This window comes from Cololabis saira, chromosome 5 (genome assembly GCF_033807715.1).
Source record: "Cololabis saira isolate AMF1-May2022 chromosome 5, fColSai1.1, whole genome shotgun sequence".
In the NCBI taxonomy this organism is placed as follows: Eukaryota; Metazoa; Chordata; class Actinopteri; order Beloniformes; family Belonidae; genus Cololabis; species Cololabis saira.
The window spans coordinates 42701501-42718865 of record NC_084591.1 but is presented as its reverse complement, the minus strand read 5'-3'; the positions used below and the strand labels follow the sequence as shown (position 1 = coordinate 42718865).

At 40.0% G+C, this 17365-nt stretch overlaps 1 protein-coding gene across 2 annotated transcripts in view; it reads left to right on the top strand.

The window, feature by feature from the left end:
- lsp1a (lymphocyte specific protein 1 a) overlaps window positions 1-17365 on the top strand; it is a 55106-nt gene that overhangs the window by 8011 nt on the left and 29730 nt on the right. The window contains exons 2-6 of one of the 2 annotated variants that reach the window (XM_061722199.1): window positions 7635-7781; window positions 12535-12904; window positions 14647-14783; window positions 15187-15427; window positions 16474-16611. In XM_061722199.1, coding sequence (XP_061578183.1) covers window positions 7635-7781; window positions 12535-12904; window positions 14647-14783; window positions 15187-15427; window positions 16474-16611 — 1033 coding nt within the window. Of the gene's footprint in view, window positions 1-7634; window positions 7782-12525; window positions 12905-14646; window positions 14784-15186; window positions 15428-16473; window positions 16612-17365 lie in introns of both variants that reach the window. The other variant, XM_061722198.1, reaches the window with a different exon arrangement.

The following is a 17365-nucleotide window of genomic DNA, read 5'->3' as shown; positions in this document are numbered from 1 at the left end:
TGGCGGATGAAGCAGTTTCACTACTATGAATGATTAAATCGTGAATTCTGGTCAAAGAATGGTGTGGATAGACTGAACATGACAACGAAACGGTAAGAAAATAAAATATACTGCTTTTGGTGGGAATAGTTTTGGGATTTGTGATGAACTGATGTGATCTGATCTGATGTGCTGGCTGCGAAATGTGAATTTTGGCTTTCGGTTTGTAGCCTATCATCTGAAAGCGTAGCTTTTGTACTTTCCTATGATACCCACTACGTTGGGGTGGAGAAGATGGATCTTGCGTTCTGTTGCGTTTCGTTGCGGGTGTTGCTTATGTTTGGGGCGCCATCATTTGTTGCATGTATTTTTAAGTTGTTATAAATCAAATACTTTGTTGACAAAACATACTTACGCATACGCCAATAGGCATATTGGCTTTAGGGCTTCTTGTTTGAGAAACAGTTGAAAGAAAATACCCTGACAGCACTTGAGTAACTTTTTTCCACACATGAACTGGAGCATCCAGCTTCTGGACCCGGTACCGTCTGTAAAAAAACAAGTTGTCTTTCTTCAGTGTTTTCTCAAAAGACTGAAGATGTTCCTCCATTTTTGCTCAGTTTTTAATATTAGTGCCATGGGTCTATATGCATATGTTTATCTGTGTAATTGCAACAATATGTTTTCGTGGTCAAAGCTGGGACGTTTTTTTTTTTTTTTTAATTGCATCTTTTGATTAGGTAAGGCACTTTGTGTTGCACAAGTTGTATGAAAGGTTGTACACAAATAAAGTTTGATGATTGATTGATTGATTGATTGATTGGTTGATTGATTGATTGATTGATTGATTGATTGATTGATTGATTGATTGATTGATTGATTGATTGATTGATTGATTGATTGATTGATTGATATGACAGATCTAATCTTCCAGTCATAATATCAAAAAAAGAAAAGTTTCCATTTAGTCACAGCAGCTGTGCTGTGCAGTCATGCTGTCACATAAAAAGCGTGGAAGTTTGATTCAATCTGCTCTGTGCGTGTGAATCCCCTACAGTGCCTATTCATAACTCGGCATATGACATTATTTTTTTCTGGGAAGCGGCTTCTTTGTTTTTGTGTCAGCATGACTCAGTGCCCTCCACTGTCCTGACTTGTTATCGCACAACAGTGACTTCATCCCACAAACGTCTTCCAAACAGTCTTTTCTTGCACTACAGAGCCTGGCGGGCTTTCACACTGACAACTAACCTTGTTATTATTGTGTCATTCAGTTCAGTCATCCAGTTGATGACAGCGTGTGGACTTATGAAAGAGCAGCTGAGAGTTTAATGCTGTCCTCCTGAGAGTGAATGCCTCTTTTGTTTTTGTTCCGGTAAACATTACTGGAGAATAGAGCTGAAAACCTGGACAAGTGCAGACACGGCATGACCAACAAGCTGTGGTCTAGTGACTTAGTTGATGGATGGTACAGATTTGTATAATTCTGCAGACATGATAATGATGTTTTTGTTCATGGAGCTTAAGTCATTGTTTCAGAAATCTCCTAGCAACCATGTCTGTCTACAAAACACCAGAAATCTCTTGAAAGAAACAGTCCAAATTGTTTGTGTTTTATTTCTAATTTTCTTTCCCATAGAGTCATATGAACAATATGGATAGCGGTTTGACATCATAGAGCAGTGATTATCGTAACATAACACAAAGACCGTCTTAGCCCCAACCAAGCAGGGACTCCAAGTTACTGCGCTCAGCGTGAATTTTATTTTGTAACATCAACCCTCTGGAGGCTGCTGATTCAGATCACATTCCAGGTTGTGTGCAGAAGGACAGTGCAGAACATCTGAGAGACGTCCTCACATCTCTCTAAGAGTGCCCGTTGGTTTTAAAAGCACCACCGTAGTACCGTTGCCCAACAACATCAACATAGGCTACCACCAAGTGCCAACCATCTAACTTCTGGGTTGAGGCTCATCCGGAACTATGATTCGTTGCAGTTCCTCGATTTACCGCTAGAGGCTGGCTGCAAAAGTGTTTAAAAAAATGGTTTTGGTGTCAATAGTTTGATTTTACACCCATGACAACTCGATTAAAAAATGAATCGATGCCGCACTACTGAGTCGGCAAGACATGCGCACTGAGCATTGAGTGTGCATATAGTACTCAACATTATTACAGTCCTTCACATGCTTTGTTCACACATAGCCTACTGTACATAGTCTAGAAAAAGATACAGAAGTATCAGCACAAAGACTTCTTTTCCACAACTATCAGACTGCTTCACCAGGAGAGTTGTAATTATTGGTGATCAACAGTGAATCATCCACAACTGTTTTCAAAACGTATTACCAGTTTCTCTTCATTTTCAAGTATTAAATAATAACTGATATCTGGCAACCGTTCCTCCAAATTTGATGATATTCAGTTTTCATGATCTTTAGTCAGGCAGAAGAAATATTAAAGCCTCCTGGAAAGCAATCAATGATATTATTGCACCAATTCATCATCTAGCCCATATCGATTTGTCATCTCATACCAGTAATTCTGTCTCACTGAATCTCCTGTGAGATCACTATTGATTATTGAGACTTAAAGAGGACTTTGCCAGTACTTATGTGAGGAAACCTTTAGGCAGGCAGCAGGTTAGGTCTTGCCTGTGGTGTCGATTTGCTGGGAAAAAACTGGAGGCTCAAAAAAAAAAAAAAGGGAGAGAGAAACCTGCTCGACTGCTTTGGTGTCACGAAAAGTGCTCTGCACATGTTGTTTTCATCACTGGAAAGGCAACATGAACCTGACACATTCATATCTTAGGTTGTGGGCCAGAAATATCTGCTGTGCTGACATGAGCAAGCAAAGCACATTTTGTTTTGATTGATCATATAAGACATAGGACAAGTAGTAAGATGTAAAGCTGCTGTGCTGGTATTCCCACTGCTTAAAAATCCCTTCGATTGAGCTGAATCATGTTGACAAAACTCCAGAAGAAAGCAGTGGGGACTGACACGGCAACCCCAAGAGGCAGCAATATCAAGAAGAAGGAAGACAGGAAACCGGAGGAGTACCACAAATTGAAGGAGATAGAGAAGATCTGGAAGGTGAAGCCAGCAGTGGTGCTGATAGCTTGGAGTCGTGGCCTCCATTGGGAGAGCAGCTCCAGCACATCCCAGGAACAACATCGGAGGTCTTGGTGTAGAAAAGCGCAGTCCCAGGAAAAATAAAAATACTGCTCAGAACCCTCAAACCCCCGAACCTCTGGTAGAGGACTCGAGTTTGGTTAAAAAAATCCCTGTCAGAGATGTCAAAGATTTAAAATTAAATAATAAAAAAGCAAAGTTTGTTTTTTAACCAAACGTATCAAGAACATGTTTAATAAAAATTGCTTGCCCTAACCCGTTTATCCGAGGTCAGATTGCAGGGACTCCACTGCCACTTCGTCCACCTCATTGGGGGGATCCCAAGGAGTTCCCAGGCCAGCTGAGAGACATAGTCCCGGAAATCCTCCCCGGGAGGTGTCCTACCCAGATGTAATAATACAACAAGTATTTGTTCAAAACAAGAACAGCTGTCTGCTCCTCTATTATTGCAATTAGAAAAAAATATATATCTTAAGGTAATCAGGGCATTAGAAAAATGATTTGTGCAATTCATTGCCATTAATCATGAGGTTGCTAGGAAAGTTCTTCCATAGGTCACAATGAACAATTTGAATCGTTTGATAGTCTTGGCAAGGCTGTCGCTCCCATGGCACATTCTCTTGTGAGGATGGACAGGTCTTCTTCATTGCCAAGTAACAAATGTACAGTAGATTTGCAAAACTCTGTGTGGGGCTTGTCATTTTCACGAGTGAAACAATCCATATTTTCTTTGACATCCATCCATTATCTATACCCGCTTTATCCTTTGCAGGGTTCACAGGGGTCTGCTGGAGCCTATCCCAGCTATTTTCAGGCGAGAGGCAGGGGTAAACCCTGGACAGGTCACCAGTCCATCACAGGGCCACATATACAGACAACCAGTCATACTCACGCTCACACCTACGGGCAATTTAGAATCATCAGTTAACCTACTACGCGTATTTTTGGACTGTGGGAGGAAGCCGCAGTACCCGGAGGGAACCCACGCAAGTACGGAGAGAACATGCAAACTCCACACAGAAAGAAAGAATGGTTACTAAGATTATTCAGTAGTGTGTTTCTAAATTTTAAACAACAAGGTTGTCTCTCAGTATCTTTATCTACAGTTGTTTCTGTCTTTGAATGACTTGATCTAGCAATGAATGCTGTCAATCTGCTGCTCCAAGTATCTCTGAAACAAACATCACCATGAATTTCCTATTCTTCACAATGTTGCCACTTTTAACATTTTCTGTGTCATATTTGTGACACACCAGGCAGATATAAACCCAGCTGTGCACTGACTTTTTCACCTCTATTTCTTGCTTCATTTCCTCTTCTGCTCATCCACATCTGCTAAAGAGAGAGACAAAGATAAGACTAAAGGAAGATGAAGGAGCGTCATGAGCATAATGGTTATCAGTGCTCTTGATCTCTTAATCAGTTTGGTATCATAAATGTTATACTTACTCCAACTGACAGATTTTTCAGCCCTCTGACTGAAAGATGAAAACAAACAGATGTTTTCAATGCCTTGTGTTTTTGTGTGAAAAGGTAAAACCAAAATGTTTCAGATCATCTTTTCTTCCAAATAGGTATTAATCATTTAATAATCATAGGGCACAGTGAGCAGCCTCATGTGGGCTCATCACCTGCAGGCGGAGCCATATGGGTTGGATGCAGCGTGTTTTGAGTGGTGACTGAAGGTGTCAGAACCAGTTCTTGGGACATTAAATTTGTCACCTCTTTTAGAGGGAAGGGGCCTGAGGTTGTGCATGAGGTTGGGGTCACCTCAGCTCACAGCATGGACAGGGACTGGGCTTTGTTCCACTCTGGAGTTGCCCAGGGTGGGGGGCATTGAGTGGGCTTATTTGTAACACACTCCAGCTACAGCATAATGTGACTAATTGACATTTATTTGATGTAATAAAAAAACTAATGGTTAAATCATATTTTCAGCTATGCTGAACTTGCCTGAAATGTTAAAAGTCTAAAAAAAACTATCTCTCCTCACTCTCAGATAAGAAAACATCCATCTGCTGCATGATGAAATTGCATATATAAAAAAAGGGTTTTCTTTGTCAACGTGGGCTCCAACCCCATATATTGTATATGCAGGCAGTTGTTAAAAAAAGTCTTCAATAATAGATATTCAAATTTGTGCACTTACATCTTCTATTATAGGACAAGTCAATTTGAAGATATTTGAAATAAGATACAATGGTACTGTAGGTGATACAATAGGCCTAACTGTGAATGTGAACCTTTTGGACACATGGTGTCATGTTTAACTCCTTATCAGTTTTAATATTCTAGATATGTTAAACTTAGTCAGAACAAGTTCCAGTTCAGTAGCTGCAAAACAAACCAAAATCACCACTTTTACGCCTACATGTATGACAAACATCTCCACTTTGTTCTTGTCTGTTCAAACAATATTGTGGTTTGTTCAAACCAAAACCAAGCTATCATTTATCTCGTGGCACCCCTTCAAAATGAGCCGTACTTGTACCGTGTAGTAGTGTCATTGCAATTTTAGTGTTATTAACTACAACATTTAACTTGCTTACTGAGGTCTGTAGAGTTTTAATGGTAGCTTTTTTTTTTGTTTATTTCTAATTTCACAAAGCATTGCACAGTCGTACCGAGACCTGGACTTGATGGGAGATTCACTCTAGGAAAGACTCATAACTGACTTGACTGTTTTCCATTTGTAAATGAATTTGCACTGTTGATTAAGATTAAACATTGTTTATAATAAATTGTACATTTTTATTACATTGACGAGGTGGACTAAAGGCTGAAATATGCTTCTGCGTCACACCAACGCAGAGCACACGCCGCACAGCCGTGACGCCGTGCTGAACCCTTCAGACTTCTCCGTCTCTTCATTTAGTCGCGGTGCAGTACCCCCCGCGGCCACTAGTTAGCAATCTTTTTCTGAATGGTTTATCCGACTTTTTCCGGTCACAGTAAATCAAAAAAATAAGGACAACTATTGTGCAAAAAACCAAAACAAAAAAAATCACATATAAACGAAGAAAAGAGCCCTGGAAGTTCACTACTGCTTCAAACCTGAAACCGGAAATGCTTCGCTTTCAAACGAACCAATCACAGCCCTCTCCGTCTGCGTGTGGTGTGCGTCTCCTCGACGCGTAGTTACAATTTTCAGGAGGTGCACGTCAGTGACGCCGCAGGTGACGGCGTGTCGTCTGCGTCGATTCAAACCACACGCCGTAGGCACGGCGCCATTTTGACGCAGAAGCATAATTCAGCCTTAAGAGTGTGTTCATCTGGCAGATAAACAGCTGTCAGTTTCTATTCTGAGGCACAGCAGATGTTCAGCTAAGAAACCTGAGAACAGTACGAGGGGAACCTGTTTCCTCTGTGTTTTAAGGGAACACTGCTTTAATACCAATGGAAATTAAACATATCCAGTGTTCTTTGTGGTCAGCAGCAATACAGACAGGGTTTTTCAGGCTCACCTGACAGGAAGTTCAGTTGTATATTTCAAAGAAGTTTATTCGTATTTCTCGACAAAATGCTCAAATGGCTGCTGTAACCTACCACACATCAGGCTCTCATCTCCCACTCTCCTCTCTCTTTTTACACAGAAATACACAGAAAATGTGTTTCCACTCTCTACTTTCCCTTTCATTTCAAAATAAAAGTCCATATATCCAGTCGTTTCAAAATAAAAGTTATTTAGCTTTTATAGTATTCACACTGGGTGAATTTTTTTCTACACCTGGAGTAATTCAAAAATTACACGGCTGCATCTGTATTTAGTTCAGCCCATTCATATTGGCTAAATTAAGTCTGTGTTTAGTTTAAAGACATTGATCCCGCATTTTTGTTAAATAATTACTTTTATTTACATTAAATTTGAATATTGATGTAAAAGCATCTGATCAGACACAGTTTGATTTCAGTGACTACACATCACATATGACAAAATCCCCCAAAAATGGCATATACTGTTGGCCTGTTTGAAGTTGCTATGGTAACATTGCAGGGTCCTTTTCTCTGTATTAGAGTTTCTGATCGTTCAACTTTTTTCCATTTAGCAGATGGGATGGAGTTATTTTTCATTTGTGATTCTGTCACAAAATATAAGCACTCTCATTTTCTCTACTTTACTTTACATTCAGTAATGGTGTACTCGTGGGCTTCACTCTGCAGTCGGTTTCAGTGTGGTGCACATAATCTTTTATACAAATTGTTAAGTTGTGTCTGCATCCGTTCTTTAGTAGCCTACAAAAAAAGCCAGACTTGTGCACGTGGTTAAATGTAGTAATATTCCTTGAAGAAAGCTTAATGCCTTTGAAATTAAACTACAGAGTATGATGATATTGCAGTCTCTATTAATATCCATTACTGGTCCATGTCAAATACTGCATCTCTTTCAATTGTCTTATGATGATACAAGTTGTAATGAGCATCCACAAAAGGTCACTGCAGTTTTGTGACAATGCTTTTGGTGAAGTAGATTTCAAGTCTTTCATTTCTCACTTTCGGTTGATTGTTCATTCCTCTCTCCAGACTAATGACTCAAAGGAGCATCGAGGATGCTGAGGAGGTGGAGAGGGAGCGGCGCCGGAGAGCTCGCGAGTCCATGCACCGAAGAAACAGTGACTTGACTCCTGAGGACTCGTCACCAGAGAGCGAGTTGCTAGCAGAAGATAATATGTGAGTAACAGTACATTTTTGTTTGCTACTTCTTTTAACAGACCCTTAAAGGTTCAAATGTTCTGTCAGTCTAGCACGGGGGTCGGCAACCCGCTCTTTATCGCCGCCCTAATGGCTCCTGGAGCTTTTTCAAAAATGTTTGACCCTGTTTTCCTTTTTTTCTTCTTTTCTCCTTTTTTCTCTTTTTTTCTTTTTTTCCTTTTTTTCTCTTTTTTTCTTCCTTTTTCCTTTCCTTTTTAATCTCGACATTTGGACTTTTTTCTCGAAATTTTGACTTTTTTCTCGACATTTCGACTTTTTTCTCAAGATTGTACTTCAACATTAATCTCGACATTTTGACTTTTTTCTCGAAATTTTGAATTTTTTCTCGACATTTTGACTATTTTCTCGACATTTCGACTTTTTTCTCAACATTTCAACTTTTTTCTCGAAAGTTTGACTTTTTTCTCGACATTTCGACTTTTTTCTCGACATTTCGACTTTTTTTCAACATTTCAACTTTTTTCTCGAAAGTTTGACTTTTTTCTCGACATTTCGACTTTTTTTCAACATTTCAACTTTTTTCTCGAAAGTTTGACTTTTTTCTCGACATTTCGACTTTTTTCTTGAAGTGCATAATGAAAAACAATATCTTCCCCCAGTTATAACTAATATAGATACATGCAGCATGTGTTGCCTTCATTCTAAGGCTTATACAAGACTTTTCATTTTTTGCGGCTCCAGACATATTTGTTTTTTGTGTTTTTGGTCCAATATGGCTCTTTCAACGTTTTGGGTTGCCGACCCCTGGTCTAGCACCTTGGTTTTTTTGGAGTATCCCAACTGCTACAATAAGGTTTTATTACGCAGCAGATAAAGTGGACATAAAATAAAGATCTTGTCATGGATAGAACCCAGATGCAGGAGACCAGGAGGCAGGAGTTCCAAAAATAGTGATTTATTTAATTTAAACAAAACCAAAGGGGCTGCTGAGCAGGATTCAAAAACCAGAACATGAACATGATAAAACCCAAAGAAAGCTGACATGACACGTGGAAAAAGGAAAAAGTACGGACCAACAGGGAGCAAAGGAAAGACAAGACAAGATATACACAGAAGGGTTGACGAGATACAGGTGCAAAGATCAGAGCAGAACAAGGGTGGTCAAGACGTAACTGAAACATAGTTACAGATTTCAAAATAAAACAGGAACTAAATGACAAAACTGTGACAGATCTTCCCTTCAAGGATACAAGGATCCTTTGTCAAAACCTCAATTTATTGTTATGATCCCTGAAATAAACATTGGCTCAAAAGGACCAACAACATATAAGCAAAACAACCATCACGCTTTCAAGGAAGTTACTGTTGTACAACCATTTGAAGTCAATGGGAACCCTGACTGAAACAAACAAAATGAGAACAGACCGCAAATCGGCCACGCCGATTCAGCCAGCCATTCAAACTCTATGAAAAAATGGACATGTTTCCCTGTCCAATTAAATTCTTCCACCTGTCCACGAGTGGCAAATGCTAGAGTCTTAAAACATAAAGGCAGCGTGTGGAAAATACAACATCAATAAAGCAATAAGAAACATGAACCCAGCAGAATTATATTCATCCAGCCTGCAAATACATTAAATGATGTACCTATTGTGCAATTTACTGTGCATCAGTTGTTTGTGTAATCGTTAGTGAATGGGTGTGCAATAACACATGTGCAAACTAAAAAGTGTAGCCATGGACAGTTGAATGAGGAAATCCCTGATCATGAACTCTGTTATCTGACTCGGTATCTGATGGGGAAGAAGTTCCCCTCGATTTGCTCCAGGATATTAAAGGATATGCTTTGTAAACATGAATAGAGAACAAATGCCTCGTCTAGTCTAGCTGCACCATGCAATGGATAAACTGTATTAGCTATTTTTATTTACTTTTTTTATACTTGTATTGCACTGATGGTTGTAATAATAAGTACAGAGAATAGAATTTTTAAAGAGTGCATGGAACTTATTTTCCCATAGGCTGCTTTGTGTTCTTTTAACCCCTAATCAGGCATTGAAATGTGTTTGAATTCCTCATTAAGATAGTAGAAGAGGTACTTTTCCCCTTTCACCTTCCTTCCGATACGGACATCCTGTTCAAACCGCATAGGACGTTTTGCTTGTCTTTTGATGAATCAGACTTTGAAAAGGTTGTCATCATGAATGTCAGCAGTGAAGTTCAAAGCTCATCACGAGTTGTTGCCCGTCAAATGCTCACTGGTCTCCAGGGTTTCATGGATGTCTGTTTAGCTAAACACAAGTAAACAAGTAAAAACAAGTATTATGAAAAGCTGCACTTCCCCAAACCCCACAACACCCTCCTCCATATAGATGTGAATACCAACACACAGCTGCCTCCTCATTAATTACAAACCAAAGAAACCCCTAAGGGAAAACTACCACTATGTCAAAGCATGTGTTGTGTCATCTGATTTTAGATCCTTAATTACAGCTTCCACCTGGAACAGTTTCCTCCATCATGTAACGGCTTCAGCAGCTTTCAAGATGAAGTCATTGCACTGAAAGATTAAAGAAATCGCATCAGTGATATCATGCTGTTTGAAAACTAAATTTTGATATTTATTATGGATGATTGCCAGTAAAGGCCCATTCATACTCCACATTCTTAGGTTTGTGCATCTGTCTGTACTGAAAGTGGTTTCCACCACTATCCCTCATACTTCTTGCAAGCCCTTTACGTGCATGTGGTTGTTGAGCAAGAATTCCACCAGGGGGCAGTCATGAGTCAATCACTGATAACAACAGACAGCAACTGTAGATAAGAAATTTAATTCAAAATCTTTCTATAAATGAATAATAGATTTATATATAGCAATAAAAAGAGATGGAATTACTGTAGAGGCCAATGGAGAATACAGGTGAACTAATTCATGTTCAATGTTTCATTTGCGCTGTTAGAGGATTCCAGAGCAGGTGTGGCGTGTCTGAGACCACTGAATGAAATTTGGAACATAAATGGGCAATTCTATTTAGTTTTCAAATAGGGAGAGTAGAAATTGGCCTTTCATTTTGACTGTTGACTGTTTAATGTTTTTTTTCTGTTATTTAAAGTAATTGCTTACTTGGATGCTTTTTGTTAGGGGTCCAAGCCCGGAGCAGCACAGGACCTGTAATACACGTATCCGCGGTTCCCAGCAGTCCAGCGTTCTGGAACCCTATTGTTATTGTTCCATTTTTTTTAAATTTTTTTTTAATTATTCTTCCACCCAAAAAGTGTCTGGGCAGCCCAAACTAATAATCAACAACATTAACCTCCTGTGAATGTAGAGAAATCCATAAATTATACACGTCAGCCACAAAGTGGTGCTATGGCAGAAAAAGTATGTTTGGAGTCATATCTCCTAAACTGTGCATCACACAGTAAAATGTTTTACATCTCCATGTTCCTTGAGTAAAGTGTTAACCTTTGACATAGATGACACTCATTTCCGCCTGAATTCTTTTTTTGCTACATCGCAAGAACCCAGGAACCTATTTTCATTAACTTGTCTCACGGCTTTGACCTAATCATTGGCTCATACATCCATAGCCCAAGTGAAACAAAGTTACAGAAGCACATTTTTTTATTTTTGCATTGTTACGAAGTTACGCGTGTCCGAACATTAAGCAAAAATTTAAAAATAGTAAACAGTCAATAACTTGGAAAGGAAAAAAGATAATGCCATGAAATTTATGGCACGAGTGCAGAACTCAATGCGAGACACCTTAGCCAATTTTGGAAATTTGCCAAAAACATGAGTAGTTTTTATCACAGAAATGGCTAGATGGATATGCATGAAACTTCATACACATGCTCTCCTGGACGACCTGAGACGAATTCCAGACGACCATTGTGAAAGGGGGCGGGGCTGAACTGAATTTGGCTCTGCCTCAATTTTTTGAAAAATCACAACAGAGCTTAAGATTTATCCCTTGCATCATGCCAGCCTTTGACGTCCTCCAATTGTGATTCCACAGATATCTTTTGTGCCATATCTGTTAAAAAATCAACAAATGAGCTCCACATGTTATAAGTGTCTGCAGTTTGAGTTTTTTTCAAACTTGTGACGTAAAATATAGAAGGTACACTATATAAAACAAGTCAAAATGTTATATGTTCAGACTCATTACTTTCAGTCAAATCAGGCAGCTCAGGCAGAGACTACTATCAAACTGTCAGGGCTCCTATGGGTTCCCGAGGGTCCTAATCACCTGAGGAATGCTGATTAAATTCCTTTCTACCAGCTCCTGGTGACACAAAACAAACTTTTGTTACTTTCAAACAGCAGGTTTAAAGTGGCTGAGGTAGAGGAGAAACCCCCGTTTTGTTAAATAAGATCTAAACTACTGCGGCGCAGATCCCTGTAAGCCAACCTGTTGGTCAAGACGTTTCAGGAGGACTGAGTGGTCAACAGTATTGAATATTACTTAATGACTGAGAGGAAATCCCTTGATTTCTTTGATGGATAAGTGCCACGGTCTGCAACAGCAGAAAAGTTCATATTCCCGGTTAGATGGAGTGAATATGAACTGGTACTGGTATGTTTGTTTTGTGTAGTTTGGCCTCTGATTTTGGTACCCTTCTTTATCTTTGACCCAGTGACATAAGTGCTGTATTTTTAAATGTATTTCATCACGATGAACATGGTTTGTGACACAAATGTACTGACTATCCATTATTATCTGTACTAACTCTTCATTACTGTCTTTTCCACCTTGAGTTTTGACAGGGACCTGAAGGCGAGCAGTTCTCTATCTCTGGAGGAAGATGAGGGCTTCAGTGATTGGACTCAACGCAGGGAAAGACAGAGGCAGAAGCGCCTGCAGGAGCTCAACCTGGGGGGTGAGGAAGAAGAGGATGACAAGGCCAACTTGATGAACAAATCTGTACCCATAAAGACTACTCAAGCATCCATCATGTCCACCAGTCAACATCAAAGACAAGCACACGAAGAGATTGCCAGGGTCAGAAAGGAGGATGAGAGGAGGAAGGAGAGTGAGGAGAAAGCAATTAGAGAGAAAACGAGGGTAGAAGAAAATAGGAGGACGGAGATACTGATACCAATCAGTAAGGAGGATATCCAAAGCCCAAATACAGAGGTGAGTCTTCCTTCAAGTCTGAAGTTGCTGGAAAAAAATCCCAAGGAAATGTATTTCAAATTTCTTATTATTCTTATTTTTCACTTGGTCTTGGACTAAGGCCAAATCAAAAATCAAATGATGTGAACCTCAAAACCTTTGTATGTTTAGAGCTTGTTGCCCTAAACCATGTATCTCCAGCCAGCAACTCAAGTCCTAGTAAAGCATTCATTTTCAATCCGTTTAAGACAAGCGCAGCTTGACAAGTCCAAGACAAGTCCAAGCCAAGATTTAAGTGGTTCAAGACTCAAGAGACCTGGGGCCTCATTTATAAAGCTTGTGTGCGCACAAAACAGGGCTTGAAAGATTCGCACGCCACCTTCTACGCAAAGGTTGGGATTTAAAAAAAATAAAATAACGGAAAAATGTGCATATCTTTATGCCAACCCACGAACATTTTGAAGATATGGGGAACTGGCGACGCAGGCGGTGAGGTGGTGAAATTAAGCCAGATTCATGTCATACTTTTAATGTCATCACATATCAGATTATAGATCCATGTACACCCAAACCGGTGTTCTGCCGAGGTGTCCTACCTCGGCAGAAAATACTACCGTACCATCCCCGTTTCTTTTATCTCAGTTTCTTTTTTTCAAAAGCTTTTTCATGCAAAAATAACGATTTAACAGCAGGAAGTCAGAATGTGCGTCCACATAGATCTACGTGTACGACGCGTCGGAGGAAGAAAAAAAACGGTCAAATCACGCTTCCACATACAGTATATTGGCAGGTAGGATGATTTGACAGATGAAAATACCCTGTCAGATCACGCTTCCACATAGATAAATGTTGACGTCTATGTGGAAGCGTGATCTGACGGGGTATTTTCATCTGTCAAATCATCCTACCTGCATTTATCTATGTGGAAGCGTGATTTGACGGGTTTTTTTCTTCCGCCGAAGCGTCGTACACATAGATCTATGTGAAGCACATTCTGACTTCCTGCTGTTAAATCGTCTATTTCCATGAAAAAGTCTTGAAAAAAAAGAAACTGAGATAAAAGAAACAGGGATCATACGGTAGTATTTTCTGCCGAGGTAGGACACCTCGGCAGAACTCCGGCTCGACACACGTCTCATTCATCCTGACACAGCAGAAACAGGCTGCAGGAAGCTGCTGCGCATGCTCAGCAAGCTCATTTATATGCAAATACATTATATAAAGTAGTTTGCCTTGACCATTTATGGTAGAAAGTGGGAGTGTAGAGGACGGGATATGAGGCGAATTCACCTGCGCAACCTTCCAGCTGGACTGTGATTTATAAAGCGAACATTGCGTGCTAGTGTGCGTGCACAGGGTTTTATAAATCAGGATTTTTTTGTGCGCACGCCATTTTCGGCTTTTGAGCGCACGTACACTTTTAGTATGACTCCTACGCACTCTCTTATAAATGAGGCCCCTGGATACGTCTAAAGTTACACAAGTCTTTGAAACCATTACCTGGATTGACATTTTTTGATTAACGACATATTTATCCAATCATTCATATAAAAACACTCATTTTTGGGACCCTGCTTTTCTTTCTTTATTTTTAATTGGATTACATGTTTTTTAGTACAAGCCAAAGTCAAGCCTGCTTAAGACCCATATTAAGCAAGTCCATTATAATTTTGACAAAAAATGTCCACAGTCAAATTCTGTAACTAAAAATGACTACTTGATGGGTTAAAGAAAAACAAATCTTTTTTAATTTTCATGAAAAGGTGGAGGGGAAAAAAGAAATCAAAGTCTCCTACACATCGAAGGCTTTCATTCGCCAAGAGCCAAAACACACCACCTCCAACAGCAATGTGACCACTGTGAAAGTGATGCCACACACCAGGACGAACAGATCCATCAGGTTTGTGGTGTGTTTTGTTACAGTATGAATCCTTATACTTCCTCCATTGACAGGTTTTTAACAATCAAAGTGCAAATGGAGTTTTAGTTGCCTTTGCTAATCAGAAAAGTGTGGGTCGGAGGCCCAAAAAGCCCAATTTGCTCTGAGTAACCCCCCCATAAGGGTCTGATTAGACTCCAGCTGTCATTTCATATAAATTCTGTGAAAATTCAAAACGTACAGTACAGACCAAAATCTTGGACACACTTCCCTATTTGTTTGAATGAGAAGGTGTGTGCAAACTTTTGGTCTGTGCTGTATCTGTGAGTATCGGTAGCACTTCTAAACTAAAAGTACTTTGAAAAACGTACAGCAAATGGGCTTTGCTTTGCAGTCGTAGATAATATTTTTGAATTCACTGCAGAAGAACTGTGGGACCAGACGAGGAAGAGACCATCCCAGAGACAGCGCACCGATTAGGCAAGATCCGCCAAAGCCTGCAAGAGAAGGAAAGCCAAGAACTGGAACAACTGAGACATAGACAGACTGAAGCCGAGCAGGAGCTCGAAGAGCTGAAGAGAAGGAGGGAAGAGAGACGCCAAGTTCGAGAGGAAGAGGAGCGTCAGAAGGAGGAGGAAGAACAACAACGGCTGGCCAAAGAAGAAGTGAGTATGCCTCAGTGAAAGCAGTATCACAGATAAGAAATCAAAATCTCTAACTGAGTGTCAAATCAGCACTGTATCTATCTACAGCAGGGAGGCGGGACATAGACAAGATTTAGTTGTGCACCGGCTACGGGATGGCTATTTTCTATCAGGATTTGTCCTCTAAACAACATATTAATCTGGTTTGTAAGACAGCGTTTTTCCATTTCCGTAATATTACAAAGATTAGGAACATCCTATCCCAAAGAGATACTGAAAAACTAATTCACACGTTTGTATCTTCTAGATTAGATTACAGTTTAATTAGCAGGATGTCCAAGTAATTATCTGAATAACCTCCAGCTGACCCAAAATGCAGCAGCGAGTGCTGACAGGAATCAACAAGAGAGACCACGTCTCTCCAGTTATAGTCTCCCTCTATTGGCTCCCCGTAAAACTCAGAATCCAATTCAAAATTCAGTTATTTGTGTATAATGTCTTGAATGGCCTAGCTCCTGGTTATCTACAAGACCTGATAGGGCCTTATGTTCCTAATAGAGCTCTCTGTTCCTAGAGTATCCAAATGTAGATTTGGAGGACGGGTTGGGTAGGATTTCCAAACAAAATGTCAAAACCTAGTCAGACCACCAAAGTTTATAAACATACAACCTTATATATACCCACTCACATAATTTGGAGATTTTTTCAATCCTTAACACTTAAATCTGCTTCTGTAGAGATCCTTGTAGTGTTTTGATTTAAGCCCCTGCCTCTCTTGCACACACATTACGTTGGCCCTATCTCTCTGAATACATGATGATCCACAAGGAAGATAAACCCATTAATGCCTACTAGATTCAGAAACCTTTAATCTTTTTTCATCCCTTCAAGACCATGCAATTTTCATTATTATGATTTATTCTATTAGATTTTTTTTTGCAGGTATTGTTTGGATTTAACAACCTATTTCTGTGGGAAACATTGTGCTTTACCGCCCATTTGTTCACGCTGGAATTAACTGATGTTGACATGTGAAAGTTAAAAGTGTTTGTAACTTGACTCCCTAGGAGGAACGAAGACAAATGAAGGAAGATATTGAGAGAAGGAGGATGGAAGCAGCAGAGAGGATCAGGAACCTAAGCACATCCAGCGTGGAGGGAGATGAGCTGTTCAGTCCTCTCAGTCCCAAGATTTCCACAAACAAGGTAATAAAAAGAAAAAAAGTCTCTGCTGCTTCCCGATGACAGGTTGCACTCTACTATACTCATCTTTTATTTGAATAACTTCACAGCAATTGCATTGCAGGTATCTAAGTCAATTCTGGCTCATTATGGCCAAAAGTTCAATCTAACAGTTTCACCACTAAAATATTTTGCAGGCAAATTCATATATATGTTGCCGTTGTATTCTTCATGGATTATTTAGAAACTAACTTATTAACAATCCAGTACTTGGCAGATGACCCGAACCTGGTACGGGCTGGTTGTGTTGCTAGCCCCTTTTACATTGGCAGATATTAGCATGTCACCTGTCCTTTTTACAGTCACAACTTATGAAACTACTCGGATGAGAAGCAAAACTTCTTCATATAAACAATTCTACAGTCCAGTTACCTTAAAGAAGAGGGATTTTTTGACTATCAACATCACTTGGACGACTGAGAAGCTTCACAAACACACATTACATGGTACTTCTGACCAAGGGCCAAGACTCATGGTGAAGAGTCGGTGTAGAACTCCACACAGCTGGGAGGAACAGGCTTTGAGCACTTCAGAGCTAATTGCATCGGGGCTGCCTTGCCCGAATGGAGGGCTCTCAGGTGATTCCTGACCTGGTCAACAGTCAGGGACATGAGTAGCCGTGGTGGGGAGGGGGTAGAAGTGGGTTCTGCCTGCTGAGGTGCAGAGTGGTGGATGGGCAGATGAGCGAAGGTGTGAAGTGGTGGTGTGAGGTCTTCAC